Source organism: Lepisosteus platostomus, chromosome 7, assembly GCF_059453375.1.
Source record: "Lepisosteus platostomus isolate fLepPlt1 chromosome 7, fLepPlt1.hap1, whole genome shotgun sequence".
NCBI classification, from domain to species: Eukaryota; Metazoa; Chordata; class Actinopteri; order Semionotiformes; family Lepisosteidae; genus Lepisosteus; species Lepisosteus platostomus.
In genome coordinates, this window is record NC_142617.1 from 58,618,657 (window position 1) to 58,640,525 (window position 21,869).

General features: G+C 38.2%; 1 protein-coding gene and 1 long non-coding RNA gene across 2 annotated transcripts in view; both read left to right on the forward strand.

Moving 5' to 3' along the window:
* The window catches only part of agbl1 (AGBL carboxypeptidase 1), a 179,927-nt gene extending 176,320 nt beyond the window's left edge, over positions 1 to 3,607 (forward strand). Inside the window, exon 24 of the mRNA XM_088641438.1 lies at positions 2,385 to 3,607. Within this exon, the coding sequence (XP_088497564.1) occupies positions 2,385 to 2,685 (301 nt within the window). The 3' untranslated portion in view covers positions 2,686 to 3,607. The remainder of the gene's footprint in view (positions 1 to 2,384) is intronic.
* A 15,012-nt stretch (positions 3,608 to 18,619) lies between these two features.
* On the forward strand, positions 18,620 to 19,581 carry LOC148659327 (uncharacterized). The gene is made up of 3 exons (XR_015940590.1): positions 18,620 to 18,730; positions 18,931 to 19,004; positions 19,117 to 19,581. It is a non-coding gene; the product is annotated as an uncharacterized LOC148659327 (long non-coding RNA).
* Positions 19,582 to 21,869: the final 2,288 nt, after the last annotated feature.

Consider the following 21,869-nt stretch of genomic DNA (forward strand, 5'->3'; position numbering starts at 1 on the left):
AAACCAAAGGTAGAAAAAAAAAACATGCACACATGAACACACAGAGAAGAGAGACACTGAAATCAATTTGCCCATCACATCCACATCCCCCTGTGGTTCCCTGTTATTTTTAATCTGATTAGTGTGGCTGGGCTGCATGTTGACTGTCAATCAGAGGGCTGCAATCTGAAGGTTAAAGCCTCCTTCTGAGGGTACATGCACAGATGCCAACCCTAGCACTACGATTTTAAAGCCAACTCACTCTGCAATCACCCCTTCTACTACCAAGGGGTAGAAGAAACTTCCCTAACATTAGAGCTTATTCCGAAACTGCCACGTCCTTTCCCTTCAATCCGAGAAATGTCTTTTCCTTAAGGCAGTTAAAGCCGAAAGCAGAAGCAAAATGCTTTCTTTTTTGATCTTCAGGTGTTGAAGAAGCAGTAGCCTGACTGCCACCGGCAGCAGATGCAAACTCAACTTGCTGAAATCTAGCCAGCAGCACACACAGCATGTGTGCTTAAGCCACTGTCACTGAAGTACTGAAGTAAAAGCACAGAGAAATCTTCACATTTAGCTAAAAAACAAAACACTACAAATTGCATTTAGTTCCTTCAAATGTTTTGCTTCACTCATCCATAGACAAAGTTTAGGCATTTACAGTATGCTATTATGAGGACATCTTGGCTTCCATGCTTTAAACTGAGTTTTCCTTTCATACTGTACCACTTGAACCACATCCATGTTTCAGAGGGTTTTTTTATGAACTGTGGATCTAAATAGTCACATTGTGCCATAGGCTAAGACATTTAAATCCAAACAGTTTAGTGGCCTGGTAGTATTTGGCTCTGGGTGACTTTTTGTGCTTTGTTTCTAGTTTTTGTGATATAAAAAAAAACCAAAACAAACAAGCATTGCAGATTAAGGCTGTCCCATTTTCTAAATCATGTTGTATTGCAACATAATGCATATTGATGTATACAGTACATTTGTTAATGTTTCCAGTGTTATATAATAACTAAGCATATGAATAGTTAAAATAACAACAGAAGGGTTTTCTTTTTCTTAAAAAAACGGAGCTGAATCAGTCTCCTTGCTGCTAGTTGCCAGAAGAGGTCTTTTGGAAATGAACCAGTGGTGCTGAGAGGCGTGGGAGTGTGTCAGTTCAGAGGACTACACACATAATCCTTCAGCTGAGAGACCACACTTCCCAGCACTGCCTCCATTCCATCCCCCAGCTAAGGTAAATAGTGTTAGATAATGAATTCGGATATTAATAGCTTCTTCAGGGAGACCTCTGTGAATCAATGTAATTGTAATGGGCCCACACGCTACAGGGAGTTCAGCACCTATCTCTGCAGACAGCTCCTGCAGCCTTCCTGCTGTACATCTGAGAGTGGAAAAACCTGCGAGGGAAAATCACAGCTAAAAAAAGTCTTTTTGAAATTACTAAGGCTTTAACTTTAAAGAGTCCCATATCAAGAGTCAACAAAAAAAAGGGCAGAAAAGGTGAAGGAAAAACATAATCTAGGACTACCTAGATCAACCATTGGATATTTACGTTTGATTGAGACTGCTGATTAATAAGAATATAAAAACAGTACAACCAAATGGAAACCAATTGAGAATTAATCTTGTATGAGGATATTTATCAAAGCTCCAAACATCTACAGTAAATACACCATATCACACAGTCTGTGTATATCTGTCCCTGCTATTGCTTTTTTCCTGCGTTTTCTAAATTCATGTTGACAGTACGCTAGGATATGATTTCAATATAGGTGATCCTCTGCTTTAGTTGAAATCATTATTTCCATAACCTTACATGTAATGGAATTCAAACCTATTGGTCTACAATTACTTGATTCAGTTTTCACACTTTTCTTGTGGATGGGCAAGCTTTTGCAATTCTCCAGTTCATGGGTCCTACTCCTGTCTGAGCAGCTGTTGCAAGAATTGTGTCAGTTGAGTCTGAATGACATTTCTTGTTTCCTTGAGTACAGTATATTGGTTTAGATACTATCAGGTCCCGGGAATTTAAACTATATTGAAGTATAGATGGTTAAATCTAGTTGTGTAATGTTGCACAATATGAAACAAAATCGTTGGAAATATGGAATAATAGCCAATAATAGCTGACTGAGGTTAAAAGAGAAACAAATTCAAAACATCTTGAAGAAAAGGTATAGTATTATTCGGGTCTGCTGGGGAACAAATATGCTTTTTTAAGAAATGTCTTTGTGAACCTGAATAGTACGCCATTTTAGAACTTCCGTCAAGGACCTACAACAAAAGACTGTATGTTGTTGCTTCTTGATTCTGGACAAGGTAACACTTGACGTCACCGAAAAGTAATGGCAGCAAACAGACAGCAGTTCCCCGATGGATTACTGTGTTTTCCTTTGCAGCTCATTTGAAGATGATGAGCCTCCTTGTGTGGAGGAGATCGAGTATCAGAGTGACGGGTGTGGAGAGCACAGTGGGGATGAGCTGGATGACGAGGTCAACGGGAACACGGAAAGCTCCGATGAGGAAGATGAGGAGCATGGAAGCGGCCGCTATGCCACCATCAGAAATGGCCTGCTGTCCTGTGACAGGAAGCCCTGCCCATTCCCGAAGTTGTCACAACCACCTGCTCTAGAGATGCTTAACACGAATAGGAATGCCCACGGCAGTGTTAACATTTCCAGCAACAAGTACTTGAGTTAAAGGTTTACATCTGTATAGTTCAGGTCTGCCATTTAATGTGCAATACTATACATACACAAGGCCTGGCTTCAGTCTTCAATAGTTTAGCACCTAGAGTAGCTATGAAACACATATATTTAGTACATATTGCCAATTTTGAATGTAAAACATCCTACTGTATGTCCTTCCTTGAGCTCTCTTTATTGTACAAAATGTTTATTTTTTAAGCAGCCACTATAAAAGTGCTAGTTTCGGGTTCCTTTTTTATATTAATATAGATATACATAATTAAAAATATTGAAACATATGCATGGGCAATACAGTAAAAGGGAAGCCACTTTAAAAGGGAAATTTATTCTATAAGAAGAATCTGACACAAATCACAATAAACCGCTGTCCCCATCATACGAGGTCATGGTGTAATAATAACACAGTACAAAACATCTCTGTGTAATGCCACAATACCAGTCTCAAAAATCATTCCTCTCAGTGTAGAAAAGATGTCGTTTTTCAAGACAGAGAAGTGCTCACTTGGCTTATTCTGACACCCACTGCAGAGGCTGTCAACTACAGATGCTGCCACTCAAGAAGGCGTGTCATTTCTTAGAAACGTGGCACCTGTAACACAGCGTGGCACAGTACATTATATGATTTACTGGCCAAAGACGATCAATAGGTGGCACTTGTGGTGCATTAGAAGTTAGTAAAATGGTTGCTTCATTTAATCTGATTCCCTACTGTTTATCATCTTTAAATCCACTTAATATGGAATATTAATATGCAATTTTGTAAATAAAAGGAAATTTTGGTAGCTGACAATGAAAATATCAGAAGCATAACATCTCTGAATGCCATAAACAATATTAAATTAGGAACATAAATATATTATACATTCTGTTTATCACTGGGAGTGGAAGCTAAAAATAAATAAAAATACACAACATTTACTGTGGTTATTTTGGAAATGTTTTAACCTTTTCAATGAAAACTTGCTATTGCTAATGTTGTAAAAAAAAGTTGTAGTTTTACTACAATACTAATATTAATATGAAAGTATGTAACTAAAGATATTTTGATAGCTGAAAATAAAAATAGTTTCTGAATGTTATTAACAACATTAATGTATAAACTAATATATAATATATAATATAAATATAATATATTTATATACCTGGTAGTAGTACCATATTTCAGTTTCTTCATAAACATCTGCGAATACACATTTTTATTTATTCGCAGAACAGTTTGTCTTACATATTGTTAAGTCACACTGTTAGATGCAATGAGGGAAAAAAATAATACACAATCAGGGTTTTTGAAGTTGTTGAAGCGCCTTCTCACAGCTCGCAGTGGGGGTGTAATGTAGTTTTAAAATGTTGGCCATGTGAATCGAATACGAGAACAAAGATTATAATTCCTGATGTGCCACTTATACAAATCACATGAGTCCAGATCTACAGTCTGCATTGACTGGGATTCAAAACCAGGGGTTTTCAGGCAACAGCCCAAATACTTTCACACACCATGTTAAGCATTCACTGTGTCACCTAGCGTTTTTACAAAGTAGTGCAGTCCCATAACACAATATTTTTTAAAAAACATGCGGTGCGGTGCAGTGTGGTTGGGTGTTTACTATACACGCAATCTGCTCCATTATTTGCTGTGCATTTTGAATGGCTGGATCTGTATGGGGTTTGTGAGGAAATATTTAAAGCTGTGTGCTGTGAACACAGGGCAAAACCTGTCTCTCTGAGAGATTAAAAGTTTTAGAGTGAATTGAACTCAAATTCAAATGGTACAGGATTCAGTGCTACACTACGGTGTCACATTTTAAGGAAAGACTTCCATAGTTGATAATCAATTGGAGAACCCCTGTGACTAATGCCAGTCTGAGCTGAGGTTCAGTCAGGTCTAAAGGATTAGAGCCTACCCTAGACTCCGGTGAGTCTTTTAACTTCATTCTAACTCCCTGAAATTTGTCAAATGCAAACACATTGTTGAAACTGTTGTCTTTAAGTAAATGTACTGGAATATTACTTATTCAGATCAGTCAGTTCACACATTGTTTGAATTAATGTTGATTATGTATAGTTAATGCCATACTTTCATAGTCTAGTCACAGAAATTACACTTGGCAGAAAACGAAGTGAAGTAATAATCTGCCAATAGTTGTGCAAACCCAATGAGATCCGACAGTTCTAAAATATTATCAGAGTGAACTCCATGCATTTTATAAGGCTACAGTACATTTACAAAAAGATATTCATTTAATTATAAATCTTGCATTTGTCCCTCTTGTTCAGCTTAAGAAATTATCTGCATTTGTTTGTGAAGTATCACATACTAACCAATTTGGATTTTGGTGCTGAAATAAATCATTGTGCATTGATTGATGCTCTTCAATGTAAGCCGTGCCAGAGAATGGGTGACTCTAAAGACTCTATGTTTCCATGTCTGTTGGTGCCAGATAATATTCTTCTATTTAAAGGACCCTGTGCTCCCTGATTGTACTTTATTAGGACTATAAAATGTGCCTATAAGGACTGGGATAGAAGGCACATGTTGAGGACCAGGGTGAATAATATTTAACGGTGACTGATTTGAGCAGCATCAGTCAAATTTCATCTGTGACTATATCTTCATTTCTTCACTTTATCATAAAGATTTTTATTGCAATATTCTGGAAATATTCAATTCAGAAAATAGACACAAATTCATCCAGCATAGACTCAGTCCATCATGGTATAGCCTGCATTAAAAAGACAAAATCATAGTGGTGTTTTTGAAACTGTAATAGATATTTCTATAGCTAAACTGTAATTGCAAAGTTCTTTTGGCTTGTGTGGCTTTTCATGTGGGAAGGGGGCATTGAATGCAATTTTATTTACTATACAGAGTCAACCTACAAACTGGCTCAGTCTTTCTGGTTTTAAGCTTGCAGGATGCAATTTGTACTTGCAATCAAAATGTCAATGAGAAAGAACAAACTCTATTTTACAACTGACAAACTGATATTTAATAAAAGAACATGAACTCAAAAAATACTTTTCCAGTATGGATTTACTCTCTTTTTTTTCTAAAACACATAACCTTGAGAAATGTTGTATTTGGTTGTGTCCTACAAAGAAGACTTCAGTGTTATAGATTATGCATATGAGAAAAAAAAAAGTTTTATTTCATGTGCATACAGGTTTTTAGAAATTTAAATTTATCCATGCAAATCATTCCATGCACCCTGTGATACTTTCTGTGTTTTTTTAGACACAAGCTGAGCTCTTTCTCAGCTCCATGCCACTTTACGCAATCCCCAGTGATACTGGCAAGATCTGCCCCCTCTGGAGAAGAACTGAACTTCACTCAGTGTTTGAAATTAAAAATAATCTTTCATCTGTTTGCTTGTTCTTCCAGCAGCTTTATTTTAAAAGGGCACAAGGAAAGAACATTACTTTTCACAAGCACAGCAAGGGATAAAAATACAGAGATGATGAATGCAATGGAGTTTGTAAATTAATTTGGTGGTTTTCTAAAGTTAGCTCTTTGTTTCTTTATTGAATCTAAAAAGTGTTTTTGTCTCATGAAGACTACTCGAAGGTTTAATTCAGCCTAACCAGACAGAACTGGTATTACAGCTTCTTTCCTACCACTTAAACATCTAGTCCATGTACATATGTGTGTCTACCATTCTTTATCCTGTGATCCTATTTCATTGTTCTTGCTTTTGTTTTTCTACTTATTTTTATTCAATCTGCTTTCATTCCATCTGTGATGCACAGAGTCAGGTCTTACATTGTACGTTCAGATCCAATTGGATCTAAAGAGCACATTCTGTTTTGTGAGATTTAAGGATCTTTTGAAAAAAAGGTAATTCTTTTTACTGTGGAGCCACAGGACATACAGTAAGGACATAAGAATGATTATAAATGAGAGGAGGCCACTCAATGTATCTAGTCCATTTGGTAGTCAGTAGCTAATTGATCCAAAGTTCTCCTCCAGTCATTTCTTGAAGGAAGACAGGAAAGAACATTAAAGGTTTTAAAAACTTGGCTGTGTAGTTTGGTCCAGACTCCCACAACCCATTGGGTAAAGAAGAGTTTGCCATTTTAGAAGCACTTGCACATGGTTTCCACTTGTGCCCTTCACTGGGTTGACGAAACCCACACTTTCTGTCATCTCGTCTGCAGTATACTGTACTGTAACTGCATGCCTTATTGTGAAGCCTCTTCATTTAGTGCAGCACTCATACAAGCCCCACTGAAAACATAAAAAGGCCATCTGTAGTGAACCATTCCAGTCTACTGGCCCATTGGGTGTTCACATCTAGCAGACCTTCATGCCACTGGTGCCAGTTACTGACTCACTGAGCCAGTTAAAGAAGAAACAAGTGAAGCGATATCTTTTCAAGATATCAAAAATGGACAAATGGACCTCACGAATGGTGTCTATTCATGTTTCAGTTTAAACAAGAGGAATCCAACTATTTAGTAAAGCTCTTGACATGTGCTTCTAAAGCCTTAATGTATTGTGTGATGTTATTTCCACATAAATATGACTTACAGCAAACCAGCTGTTATGCTGCAAGAGCTGTCAGAGGCTCTTACGATAATGCTCCAGTACCTGTAGTGCAGCTCTGTAGCACATTGGTAATCCTGTTATCAGAGGGCTCCATCATTTCTTTTGGATTGCTCAGTAAGGGGAGTGCTCACTTCCAGCTACGAAGGTCATAATGTCTGCCACAGTCCCTGCTATCTCCAGTCACTTAACATCTCTGTATTAATTACTGTATCCAAGTGGTGCAATATAACTGCAAAAATAACATAGGCTGCACGACAAAATCACATGTAAATCACATGTGTTGCTTTTCTATCTGTGATCCACTTGCTCTCAGAGAATTACAATGATATCAGGGGTTCTACTGCATTTGAACCACAAACCTACGCTAATGAGCATTTGAAATGTGCAAAACTTGCAAGGCTGAGGCTGCGGCTCAAACAGGTCAGGCTTATAAGCAAGTAAAGATGAAAGCATTTACTATTGGGGTTAAGGTTGGGCCATTGGTACAGTGGTTAGACTTGCTACCTTGCAGTGCTGGAGCCCTGGGTTCAATCCAAATCCTGGGGTGTTATCTGTGTGGAGATGGTACTGTATATTTTTCCCATGTGGTTTTGCCCTGGATGCTCCCACAGTTCAAAACCATATGGGAAGTTTAATTAGCATCTGGGAAAACTGGACCTGGTGTGAGCATGTGTGTGCTTATGCCTCTGTGTGCCTTGCGATGGCCTGACATCCCATTCAGGGTGTATCCCACCTTGCACCATTCGCTTGCCAAACGAGGGTCCAGCTTAGAGCCTACAGTATAACCCTGAATAGGATGAAGAGGTTAGAAAGTGGATGCATGGATTGAGGCCTTGACCCATTAGTGTCCTCTGAGTATGTGGATTGGGACACAGTGTAATGCATCAGTATCTCTGCACAGAGAAAGATCTGCAATCTCTGGTTACTCCGGTTATATGGATGTACTGTATAACAGTGTACGGGTGGAAGAAGCAGCAAACTCAGTGTCGAAAAGCATTTAATCGCTAATTATAAACCATTACTTAACTGTTTGCTTAATTAGTTTTTTGAAGCAGAAATGTATCACTGCTTTGTTATAATAAAAAGTTAAATTATATATCAATTCAATGATGGACAGCGCCGGATAATGTGTTACATGGTACAACAGTCCAAACAGAACTAATTGCCTATGCAATTACCTGCACTTCAACTGCAGAGAAGGCTAAACAAGTGTAGTGCACATAGCTGCATTGCAACAGTTCAGTTTTGTTTACTTCCTTCCCAAAATGTTCTGAGCTTTTTACCTTTTGACTTGAGGCTGGATCTCCAGGGGCTGCAAAGTGTTGGCAGTGAAGAACACGTATTTGGCCCCTGAGAGTCCCATATTACTTTTTAACAAATACACTTCAAGACAGGGAGGCTTGCATTTACAAAACTGTGTTGAATTATTTAGCTCACATTCTAGCTTTCCCCTGTGCTGTGCAGAGCTGTATCCAGGCAGCTTCCTCTGAGTTAGCAGAGGCCTGGGCTACCATTAGATCTGCAGGTGTGTTTTGTTCTGCAGCTGATAACAGCTTCTTCCCTTTTTGAACAGGATCACCAGGATTTGAAATGAACAGAGCTGGAACAGAACTGCAGTGGAAGTGTGGGTGACACAGAAGAGCAGGAGGTGATACTTAACAACTAATCTGAAGCCAGTACAGAATCTGGCACAATTCTGATGCTCTATGCACCTTTTGCTCATAAAAATACAGCTTTGTTAAAATTTCAATACATTGGTTATGGTAAAGGTGAACTTGTCAACATTTAACAAATGTCAACATTCCCAAAATCATTCCTTTAAACATATTATTTCTAAATAATAAAGTAAGTTGGTTTTTAGACATTGTGTCTACCTGCTCAGTAGATTAAACCAGGGATAAAGGGTTAGAGATGGCTTGGCACCAAAGAAAGTAGCTAGAGTGCCTACAATCACTCCTTGGTAGTTTTCGGCAAAGCTACTAGCAGTTGCATTTTTAAACAAGAACTTCACTAAGGAGAACATTGTATGTTTGATATATTAAAAGATGTTCATCAACTTCTGAAATCACCAATAGGGGCCAAGTTTCTATCCATCCATTGTCTAACTGCATTATCCAATTCAAGGCTGTGGAAGAGCCAGAGTCTGTCCTGGCAAGCAACAGGAGCAAGGCAGGATACACCCTGAACGGGATGTTAATCCATCACAGGGGAGCCAAAATTCAAACCTGAGATCACAACCAAAAGCTACATGCAAATCAAAGCCTGGTATGCCTTTTTCCCCACTATATACAGTAATGGATCATAATTAGCAACAATCAAATGCCCTTCTTTTTTTTCTTAAGATGTCCACTCATTGCTCAGTGAAATCCCTCAATACACTAAGTCAAAAGCTCAAGCCTCTTGAAGAGCTTGTTTCTGAAGAAAGTGTTTTTGTTCTCTATTGTGAAAGCATCACATTTTAAAATGCACAGTCAAGGCCAAGAAGGAAAATGGTATCATACTGTACATTCAGTACTTCCCTCTTTGGGAAGAAGGACCCGATGTATGTAGCAGATGAGGCTTTTTGAATCAGTGTGCAATGTCTCAGTACGATCAACATGAATATAATTAATGACTTATCTATGACCTACACACTTGTCTCATTCAAAGCTTACCAAAGCCACAAATGTGTTCAGCAATCAGCTGATTCCCTCTGCAGATAGATTGTCTAATGAGATACTGCCATGGTAAGTCCCTGTGCTAAGGGAAGGGGGACTGGCTTCATTGAGATGCTGCAAACAAGAGGAAATGCACACATGGCTGCTTTTCTTAATTAGTGTTTGCTCATCCTAGAGTGTCATCCTTCTCCCACCAAACAACAAGATCTGCCTCAAATCTCCACCCCCACCCCCATCAGTGGAGTCTCCTGTAGGATTTCTTATAGCTCATTTTCCAAATTCTCTTCAGTACTACCTTCCCTTTAAAGTCACGAAGCTCCTTGACCTATATCTGCATTATATTATTATACAGATTCCATTACATAGCAACATTCACTCAATAAAGAGTCCACAAGCTTGAACAGATAATTGTTTCTTATCAAACATACCCAAAATGTACAGTACATCCCTGAAAACTTTATCTCCTTGTTGGCCTTTGCTTTTACAAATGTATGTTCCTGGGGATTTGATGGGGTCTCAAACTCCTTTATTGTAATTAATTGTCTTGTAATTGTCTTTAATGAGGACCATCATGTATTTGGTCCTCCTGCATCTATTGCTGCAGAATGTTAAAGTTTAATTGCTGTACATTGTCAGCAAATTGCATTCTTTTCTCAGCATAACTGTTTACAGCAATAGGAAACTGGAAAGGAAAATCATTCTAATTTGTTACATTTAACTCGGTTTCCTCATAAGAACAAGCTTATCAAAAATTACCCAACATACCTCCCAAATATTAGCTTTAGCATTCAGATTTGTTATATTATTATTATTATTAGTAGTAGTGGTATTTAATATTCTCTGATTAGTTCCAGAAGAGCATTTTACAGAAATGCATATGTGTGGTGTACAGCAACTTAATTAAAACATACCATTTTAATTGTTAATGATGTTGGTAATTGCAGAGTACATGTTGGAAAGTACAAGTAGAGAAGCAGTACATGTAAAGGAGACATCTGTGCCGCAAACTGCTGATATTAGTAGACTATATTGTTATAGGGCTTCCAAGTGTGGCTTTAACTATTTTTGATTAAATTATTGTTCCCAGGACTGCAATAAAATGTTCTTTGAATCTGATTGAGCTTATACTCTAACTAGGCAAGGATATTATCTTCAGCAGAACTGTTATTAAGATTTACTTGAAATGGAACTCAAAGCATTTTTAAAGCTATGAATGTCTGATATGATGTTCAGATATCTTTACATATTTAAACATATCCTGGGAACTTCTGTGAATCTCAGCAATCCATTATCCATATCTAAATCAAATGATCTTTCCAATTAAAGATGTTGTAACACTAGTTTCAGAAAACACTCTCTACTATGGTTACCTTCTGAAACCTTCTTATTTAATCCATTCCATTTTCACTTCAATCAGCTTCTTAATTTTATTTTGTTACTTCCAAAACATCCTCTTCCTATATTTAAAATTGAGTTAACATATAACTGGTTTCCCAATTAAATGTCTGATTTTTCTTACACTTAGGGTTTCAGTGGCTGAATTAGACCTGTCATTAAACAAAAAATTCTTAATAAGATACTTATATTTGTATAATCTTATAAAAGGATATCAGAATATCAGAAATGAAAACAAATAAATGAGTCTGATTAAATCCTTAAATATACAAAACTTTTTTGTATTGCCTAACAGTTTTTACACCTGTATTTCCAGGTTGCATTTATGATTATACCTAGTTATATCAAGAACTCAGTAAGAGGATTATACCACTACAATTTAGCTACTGTTTACACTCACTGTGAGTCTGCCACATTAACACAACCCTCTGGATCATATGCACTTTGCCTTTACATGACCTTCATGTGAGCAGTACTTGTTTCATGGATTTCTATGAAAGCTGATTGTGTTAGAGCCATGTACTACTGTTGTGCTGTCTTATAAGAGAATTAGCATTGTCTACAGAAGTGGCTTGGCAAAAATACTTCACCTGTATCCCAAATAAAGTGCCTTTACTGGTCAAGCTGATCCAGTTGCTGTTCTTCGCAAATGTTGGGACTGGGTACCTCTGATGAAGTCCAAGAAGATGTTCATCAGAGGTGAACCTTCAGAAGTAATTTACTGTATTTTTGTGGGAAAAAAGGATGTAGATGACATTACATTACATGCAATAACAAGAACAACATCAAGTAAAGAATCCCAACCTTCAGAGTACAGATCTATAGAAAATCTTTCACTAGAAAGCTGTAGTTTAGTCTCACTGTATATGTACTTCTGTTCTTATACTTTACATTTCTTTCATACAAGAAGAAGTACCATCTTGTTTGATGTGATGTTTCTAAGTAGGTTGCATTCAGTTCAATTTGCATGAATAGTGGGCTGATTGAGAAGCACTTTTCCTCCTTCCATTCTGAAATGATTCCTCTTGCTAACATTTCAATAAGTGAGTCAGGACACAATCTAGGATTCTGATTCCTACAGCAATAATACTGTATGTACTGTACTTTTTACATTGTAAAATATAGTATATAAACCCAGTTATTAAATTTCAGTTTTTGTGAATATAAAGTTTGCAGTTTAGTGTCACTGCTAATTGCAATCTCTGCCCCAACAATTCCTTAATAGGGTGAATTAGCAGACATCTCTAGATCCTGTGAATGAGGTGATGTCACATCAGTTTTCTTTCTCCTCCTTCTGACAGACTCATGGTAAACATCATTTTAGATATCACTGCCTGACTAACAGATAACAAGAATTCTGAAACCTGCACTGCATGAGTTATACTGTGCTAGCACAGTAAAATGAGAAGAAAATGACTTCTGGCAAAATACCACAATACAGCACCTGTCAGACATGACAGGAGTTGACTGGTACAGAAAACACAAATGCATTAGCAGGAGCAATCACATATGAGATAAACAACAGAGTCTGCAAATGCATTTGAAGGAAGATAATCTGGAAGGAAGAGTATAAAATGGAGATTCAATTTATTATGGGTCTTGGAAACTCAAACGCCTTCAGAGACTAAAATAGCTTCCAAAACACAATGTGCTGAGGCTCCATTTTATCCTGGAGGGCACAGCATCTTCTGAGACAAAAACCAAACAAAACAAAACCTGACACCCAACAGCTACTTCTCAATTTGTCGAGCGGAGCAAATTGTCTTGGACATTTTCCCACCTGCAGCTCAGAAGATAATTAATGGGGAGAAGGGGGGACTATAGTGTGACCCAAAGGCAGTTGCTACCTAAAAATGGATTCATTTAGCAATAAATCAAGAAAACAAAGAAATACTAATTACTAAAGTCTCCACTAGGCCTGTCTATTTCAAGGTGCATGAAACAAATTTACCAACATAAAGCTGAACCACAGTTGTCCAGGGTAGCCCTGCCACCTCTATTCAATCAAAGACGTTGTGGCCTGTTCTGTTTTAAAGCTTTGCCAACTTCAAGACATGATGAAATTCGTTGTTCAATAATCTCTATTTCTGAGAGAATCTAACTGTTATACAGTTTCTTTATTCATTCTTTTTTTCTGAAATTCTCATAGGATTTTGTCAATTTATGACACACCACTTTGAAATGGGCTAATAATTTCATCTTCATGACTGGCTTTCTTCTTTACACCAGTAATTGCCATGTGATGATACATACCTGGAGCCAAGTTATGTTACATATTGGCATTTCATTCATCTAATTTGTCTTTCTGTCTCACTTTAATTAATACATGAAGAGTCAGTTACTTAAATTCACAGAGTAAAGGAGTTCATTAAAAGGAAAACGTACTCCAACATGCAGACTTACACAGCCACCCATCACCTTAAATGGCATCTACACAAATGTATATTTCTTCTTAATAAATGTATAGAAATGGCATCTCATGGATAATGTCACCATGAAAGGTGATTAACATTATTGCAGTGCACAAACCATGTTAACATTTCAAAGGTATAAATAAAATTTCACAACAGATGAAAAAGATCAGAAACGTCCTTTTGGTGCTCCGTCAGAAACACATTCATACAGTATACAGTATTATGATCACATAACATACACACAGAAATAGGCAGTCTGGTCAATTTGCTTTGCATAGGACTTCTAGACATTAAGGTTAGGGGTTGAGTTGCTGTACAGCTGCTTCCCTAGATAAAGGCAAATGCTGAAAAAAGTGGGAACTTTTGGTGGTAAACCAAAATGGTTCTAACTGAACTAGGTTTTTCTGTGACCTTTTACCTTTAAACTTTTCACACATGGAAACACAGCTATAATACAGACATATGCACATTCACCTTTATCATCTCTGTCAGTACCTCCAAACAAAACGGATCTAGTCTTTAAACTAAATTGAGCTTTTAGAGTTACTTTTCTAATAGGCACAGGAGAATAGTTTGGTTACAGATAATGAATTTTAAATGCCTCAGAATTTCCTGTGATGCCTGCTTTTAGAGGTTACTAACTTTATCTTGCTTATAATCTTTTAAAATAACACCTTATGTTTCTGTTTAGTGAATGTGGAAATATGATGAGATTGCTTTGACATGTTTGTCATCTTGTTGGCAGATTATGGTTTGGTGGATTATCCAGATGCAGCTTTGATATGGTTGTATACACCCTAAATAAAACAACAAACCTTATGAACAACAAACCTTACGAAGCAGGACTAAAAAGAGCAAAAATGTAAGATGGCTATATTATTTTTGAACATATTACTGTTTTAATTCTGTTGAAATGTTATGCATTGATAAAACAGTCAGGAGACTTGGCTGCCTTTGGTAAATACTGTTTTCCTACCCTCTAAATTTCTGGGGATTTGTTTCTTTTTCTTGATCTCACATAGATCACCGGGCCTAAAGAAAGGGAAAGGGCTGCTGAACAGTGTCTTGTACTGTATTGAGGTGTTCTGATTATTCTATTTACTCATTTAAACTCACTGTGAGTAGGACCTCAATCAATACGATAGCACAAATTAGTAAAATAAAGATGCAGACGAGAGGCCATACATGTCAATAATCACTAGACCAAAAATGTCCTATGGAACACAGAATGTGCCAAGACTGCAGCCAACATGCCAACATTACTGTGAGAAAAAGGTAAACAATGCAATTATAGACAAAGGCCTTAAAAGGATGAGAATATGAGAAAGGATACGAATGAAAAGAGGCCATTTGGCCCATGCAGCTCACATGGTTGTTAGCAGCTAATTGATCCAAATATCTCATCAAGCTTCTTTAATGAAGATTTTATCAGCCTACACAATGTGCCTGGGTAACTTGTTCCAGGCGTTCAGGCTTTTTATATAGAGATGTGCCTCCTGCTTTTGGTTTGTTATTGCTTTTGAGGATATTCAATATTGGATTCGTGGGGAGAAGCAGAGGTTAGTATAGTACAGAAAGAGAGTAACCAGATGGTACTGGGAATCTGAGTGGTTCTTATGGGTTTGTTGGCCTGGCAGTCTCTGGGGCTTGAAAATATACACACCCCCAACTCTCCGAGAGTTGCTTGGAGGCTCTGCCTTATGACTGGCAACTGGGCCCTCAGGGGTAGAGAAGGAAGAAGACTCCCCTGACACCCTGACAGTCAATTTGAGAACAAATCTCTCAGGGGATAGAAAAGAAGAGAGATATACTTCCCTGACTCACTGAGAGTCACTGCCTCACAACAGAGAACAAATCCCTCAGGGAGAAGAAAAGAGAAAAAGCCCCCTGACTCGAAGAGTCACTTTGAGAGACGCTGCCCCAGGGGCAGAGAATGAAGAGAAATTCCTTGATTCGCTGAGTCGCTTGAGAAGGAAGTGAAAGGAGTCCTCTGACATGGTTGAAGTTGTTTCGAGAGGCACAGCCCTGTGTCTGGGCTAGGCTCTGAGAAGACAGAGAGGAGAATTACTGTAGTAAGTCAGAGCTGGTGAGGACAATGTGGCCAGGGGTCCCCTCTACCTTGGGGTCAAGGTGGCGCTGCCAACCTGCGGTCGGGGAAGTGAGCCTCATGAGGAACATGAAAAGAAAAGGGAACAGGAGGGAGATGGAGGGAACTCAAAACTTTTAATGTGAGCATTAGTATGGATAGGGTTTAAATAATAAGGGAGATAACTGAATAATAGAGGAAGAAGAGGAGCCCCCAGCTTGTCCTCCCGGACCTTCTCCTGGTGGTTATCATTTCAGGTCTCCTCCCAGACACCGTTCAAGTTTGTTATCAGTTTAGACTCTTCCCCCTGTGACCCTGTACTGTATAATTAGGGTTAGAACATGAGCATATGGAATGATGAGATCACTGCTGGTTTTCTACACTGACTGGGAAAGGCAACATCTTCATGAAAGACCCTCTCAATGATCCATAGTGTTGGGCGGAACCCTCTTTGCTTCAAATGGTCAGTTGTGAAAGGTTTTTCCTTCAGTACCATGGCAGAAAACTGACAGGCCAGATATATCAAATATCAATGTAATGTATAATGCTTGCATTATATTCTCAAAATAATTTCAAAACATCATTCAGTTAGTATTGCCGATTGTGTTCAGGATAAATCTGCATTAAAAAAAAACATCAAATGGAAGTTTGTTTTTCTAGAAAGGGAATCTATTCTGCAGACTAAAGAACCTTAAACAAACTTTTTGTGGCAATAAAATGGAAAATTGTTGGCCAGCAGGAGTCCAATGTCATCATAGTGGAGATAGAACCATGCAGGACTGTCTGTCATGTGAATACTATCTGAGTACAGAAGGAAATAAATTAATTTTTCTCACAAATGATAATCCCTATTCACACAGGTCATTATAACCCTTTTTGCTGTAATAACAAAATGACACACAATGAAAGAGCCAGACTTCCCAGCTCTTTATCACCAGGCGGGAATTCTTGGAGGGTGAAGAAATGATCCTGCTTGGGTCCAGAAGGAAAAAAATTAGTCTTTTCACAGTCTGATCCTAGTTTCTATTTAAAGATGTGAAATTTCACAGGTTAAAAAAGAGTCTACCCTCCCTCAGAAAATCAGAAGGTAGGGAAAGGAGTTTTATATAGAAGCTCTATATAGAGTGGCAGATTCTGTTAAATGGGTGCCAAACAATGACTGCTTTGAGAGAACCACACTTCAGCCTGGAAAAATGCAAAGGAACTAGAGGTGACTTTTCTGAGAAAGTGTTTAGAATTCCCCATAACTCAAGTCCAATTTAATATCTCTTCCTTATACCCTAATAGAATATGCCCTGCATTTCTCAAATATTCACGTCAGACATACATTACAAAATAAAACAGGATAAAGGCCTCTCTTTTCTCCTACAACAGGAAAAATTAATAACCAACCAGCAGTATTTATACAGTAGGTCAGCAGATGGAGGATATATACAATGATTGCAGGCTCACCGATTGGCTGTCTTTTCTTTAAGTAACTTTTATATCCATCACTTTTCTTTTAATAGATGTTTCTGTTTAGCACATGTGTAGCAGTTCTAGTGTGGTCTATTGGCTAACTGACAGCACTCCCCTGATTTACTGCATGATGTCTATCTTTTGCTATTATAACCACAAGAGGTGCCATAAATAGATGATAAGCCAAACAATGAACATTTCTCTTGGGAACTGTTACACTTTAATGACTTCACGATCATCTCCTTGCTTGATTGAACTTTAATGCAAGATGTGACTGGCCTAATACTTCAATACAATGCTCAAATGTACTGCATGAGATGAGATTTTATTGACTAAGAAATCACACACCTAAAAGCAGAAGGAAAGCAAAAAATTATTTGTTAATTTTTTGTAATTATTTATTTTCAATACCTTACCTGTATCATCCTCATGTCAGTCTCTTAAAATTGCCAGAGCTCTTCAGGTGTATCAACAAACATTATGCAAATTTTACATGAAAAATAGGAGCTGTGCAAGTGATACACAGGGCCCAGTAATTTGTTCCACTTATTACCTATATTAACGTATGATTACTAATACACATCACACGAATTACAGTAAAATACCTTTTGAAAAAAAGACTCTGGTAAAACACACCCACAGTACGTCCTTTAACTCTACACAGGGGATATACAGTAGCAGCCCCTGTTAAACATGATGTACAGTCATTGCCACAGAAGATGTATGGTTACCAACACCCTTCTGACACATGATAGGTGAGTTTTGCACCTCTTGATTGTTTCACCATGTGCAAGAGAAAACGTGATACTGTGGTGTAATAATATTTTTTCAGAAATGAAAAACAGTTGAAACAGATGCCATATACCATCCAGGGAACAGATTTTGAGGAGTTTGTTCATTTGTCGTGACTTAAATGGCTGTACAACAATATACAAACTGTTTTTTTTACTGGTCTGTTTCTGGTAATGGGGGTAAGTTAGAAAGACCACAGTTTCCAGTCTGCGCTTGAACAGTTAGGAGACTGTACACCTCCATGTACTGGAGACGTTCTGTGCCTCGGTGAAGCAGGACAGCAGGGATCAGCAATCACAAAACACTCAAAAACTCTTATTTAATACTGTGACTGGAGACTCCATTTCCAGATCACCTGGCACTCCTGAGGTACCCATACATAGGCAAACAATTCACTGTCTAAACAAAGGCCATAAAACTGGTTTCAAACAAACAAACTTTAACAAGTCTGGAATCACAGGGAGAGCTTTGTTTGCTTTGTGGTTTCCCGCACACAGAGCAGAGTGAGGTTGTTCATGTGTGGTAAAAACTAAATGTTAACTCAAAACAAACACCTGTTTCCTTAGTTTTATACCTGAAATGAAACACCAATTTGTTTTTGTTGTTATTTTTCCTCACCGGCAGAATAGCTTTTCTCCTCCAACCAAACCATGGCATGCCAGTCCCAGGGTTGTGCATGCGTGATTCTATACGTAAGAAGATACCATTATGTGGAGTATTTTCTTTAAAATATTTATGTACATAATATTTTATATAATACATCTTGTAGGAGGATTAATGGCATTTTATTTTTTTAAATAATATATCATTTGTTAAATTGTGTATTTATTGGAGAAAGTTTTATATCAGAATTCTGATTATTATTCTATTTAATTCGTTTTTTGCTTTATAGTGGAATTTTCTATGAGGAGGAGGAGTTTTACCTAGAAAAGGAGCTACTCAAGAAAGGAGAAAGCTTGAAGTACAGTTGAGTAGGAGCTGCCTACAACAATGTATTTTCAAAGCAATGATCGTTTATAGTACTGTAACTATAGTTTTGTGTGTGTGTTTTTTTTCCTTGGGTTCATTTGTATGGTAGCGCCGACAGGGACGATTCAGCGGCTGCACCCTCCCCTTGAGCCATGCACGCGCAAGGCAGGCTGGGAACAGCGCCGGAGGGGCGGAACCTGGGTTACCTGTATATAAGGGGACCGTGGCGGAGAGGTGCCCTCTTCTCTTCTGTGTCTGGCTGAAGTGCTGGTGTGCCAATCCCTGTAGCTGCATGAGGACAATAAATGTGCTGCCAACGCATTTGAGAGTTATGTCTGCGTGCTCCGTTCCTTACTGAAACCCCGTGCTCGTTACAGTATTTTTCCACATTTTTGGCAGGTGAGGACTTTAGGAATATAGTTCCTCACAATAAACAGGTTTGCAGTTGTGGCTGTGCCATCATTATTGCTGCCCTTCTGAACTATTGAACTATTGAGACTGTGGCGCATGTTACTTAAAAATAAGAATGTTTCTTCACACAACAGGAAAACAAAACAAGTTTACTTCCAAAATAATAAACAGCTATGACAACCCTATAATAATAATTGAATAAAGTCAAAATATAAAGCCTAAATCAAAACTGTCAGCTAAATGACACAGCCTTATATACATGAAGGCTAATTGAACCCCTTGTCAAAATGTGCATTACAATCAATTATAAATTTGTAATTACACTCAAGTGAAGTCTTGGGGGCTGTAATTAGTAGCAGACTAGCTGCAATTGCAATCTTTTCCTTAGGACAGTCTGTCAGTATGGAGAATGCTGTTCACTGTAGTAAGTAAAACTATATTGTATTTTTCTATTAATATTTAATAATAATAATAATAATAATAATAATAATAATAATAATAATAATAATAATAATAGTTTACACTTATATAACATTTTTCTGGACACTCCACTCAGTGCACTCATCACACATCAGCTATTAGTGGGGAGGAGAGCAGAGTGATGAAGCCAGTTCAGAGATGGGGATTATTAGGGGGCCATGATTGGTAAGGGCCAATGGGAAATTTGGCCAGGATGCCAGGGTAACACGCCTACTCTTTTCGAGAAACACCCTGGGATTTTTAATGACCACAGAGAGTCAGGACCTCGGTTTTACATCTCATTCAAAGGACAGCACCCTTTTACAGTATAGACCACAGGGTGAGCGCCCCCTACTGGCCCCACTAACACCACTTCTAGCAGCAACCTTTGCTTTCTCAGGCACACACCTGCTGAGCTTAAGTGAGCTATCAGTTGTGAACTGCAGGGTGATATGGCTGCTTGCAGCCATTTTGTCTGGTATTACTTTTTTATCTGATGTATCCATCTTCTTCCACCTATATTTTGTCCATCCAATTTTGTTATTGTTTCTGTGCAGTTTTTAATATTTGTTATTGTATATGAACTGTTCTCAATGCACAGAACTTTCTGAAAGCTGTTTTCTTTGATGAGCACTATATCGAAGTTTAATTGAAAATTAAAGTACAGTAGAAATTTCATATTTTCAAAAAAAAAACAACAACAGCGGCATCAAGAAGGGATTTGTTCTTTGAATTTTCTAGCTTGGAAAATCTTTGGTAAACAGTAGTGTAATACAGTGAGAGGAAGCATTGCAAGAAAGCCACCATCTTGGCTCAAAGACCGCCTTTTAACTGGGAGAACCTGAAGAGTGAGGTACAGCTGGTCTAAATGAGTAATTAACCCTCGGAGGAAATGAGATTCCATGTGTGCAGAAGGAGCTGCCAGTATCATGTCTACGTGGAATTAGCCACACCTCTGGGCTAATTAAGAGGCTTATAAGACCAGTGGAGAGGAAAAGAATTTTAGTTTGTATCTCGGCTTCAGCTTGAAAGAGAAGATATGATATTAAGAGGGTGGGAAACGGTAACTGGGGCTGTCTTGCAGGCTTGTTGGTTTGAGTGAGCTGTGGCAGCTTAAAACAAACAAGTTTAGGATGTACCGAGAAGCATCATGGGTTATGTCTGGACAGCCTACATGTGTCATGTCGTAGTTGTTTGCGAGGCTCAGTGGGTTTGGCCAGCTGAGCCAGGGCTGACTGGAGGTGTTGTTGCTTGGAAGGTAATGCATTGCAAGGCAGCAGTATGAGGCACCTTCTCCTCGCAGCTGTGAGAGTCTAGATGGCAGAGGTTGAGTGCCCTCAGCTGAGGGATAGCCATAAGAGGGAAAAGGGCAAACCGAGCTGCTGCTGTGTCAGTGAGGCAGGTATTGCTCACAGAGAAGCTTCCCTTGCTGGGTGGCATCAGCCAGGAAAGTTCGAGAAGCTCTTCTATTTGAAAAGATGAGTCGTAGTAACTATACTATGAGACTATTTTAATGCTTGTTTTGTGAGCTCTGTAGCACATGGTGCAATTCTTCATAATAAGAACTAGAGGACAGAATGTGTTGTGGAGGCCTGGAAATATTCTGGCCTTTCAAGTTGGTGATGCCCTGGCTTTCTTTCAAGAAATACTGTACATGGATGATTTTTGGGTGCTAGTAAGCTAGATTGGTTGAGTTGCCATGTTTTACCATAAAAAGGGTTACAGACATTAGTAAGTGGGGTTTATTCTGGCTATAAAAGTTTGTGACCATGTCACTCAATAGATCAACTTTATTTGGTGCCATCTTTTCAGTGAATGCTAGGGATTGAATGTAAATCTGGGCTGTTGATTGCAATGGAAAGAGTCACCCTGAAAAAAGTATGTTTTGTGTATTTATGAAGTGCCAACCTAGAAGAGATTTCTGTAACACTGTTTTTAGATATATGTGAAAATGAAGCATACAAAAAATCTGCCTGCTCATGATGAGGACTT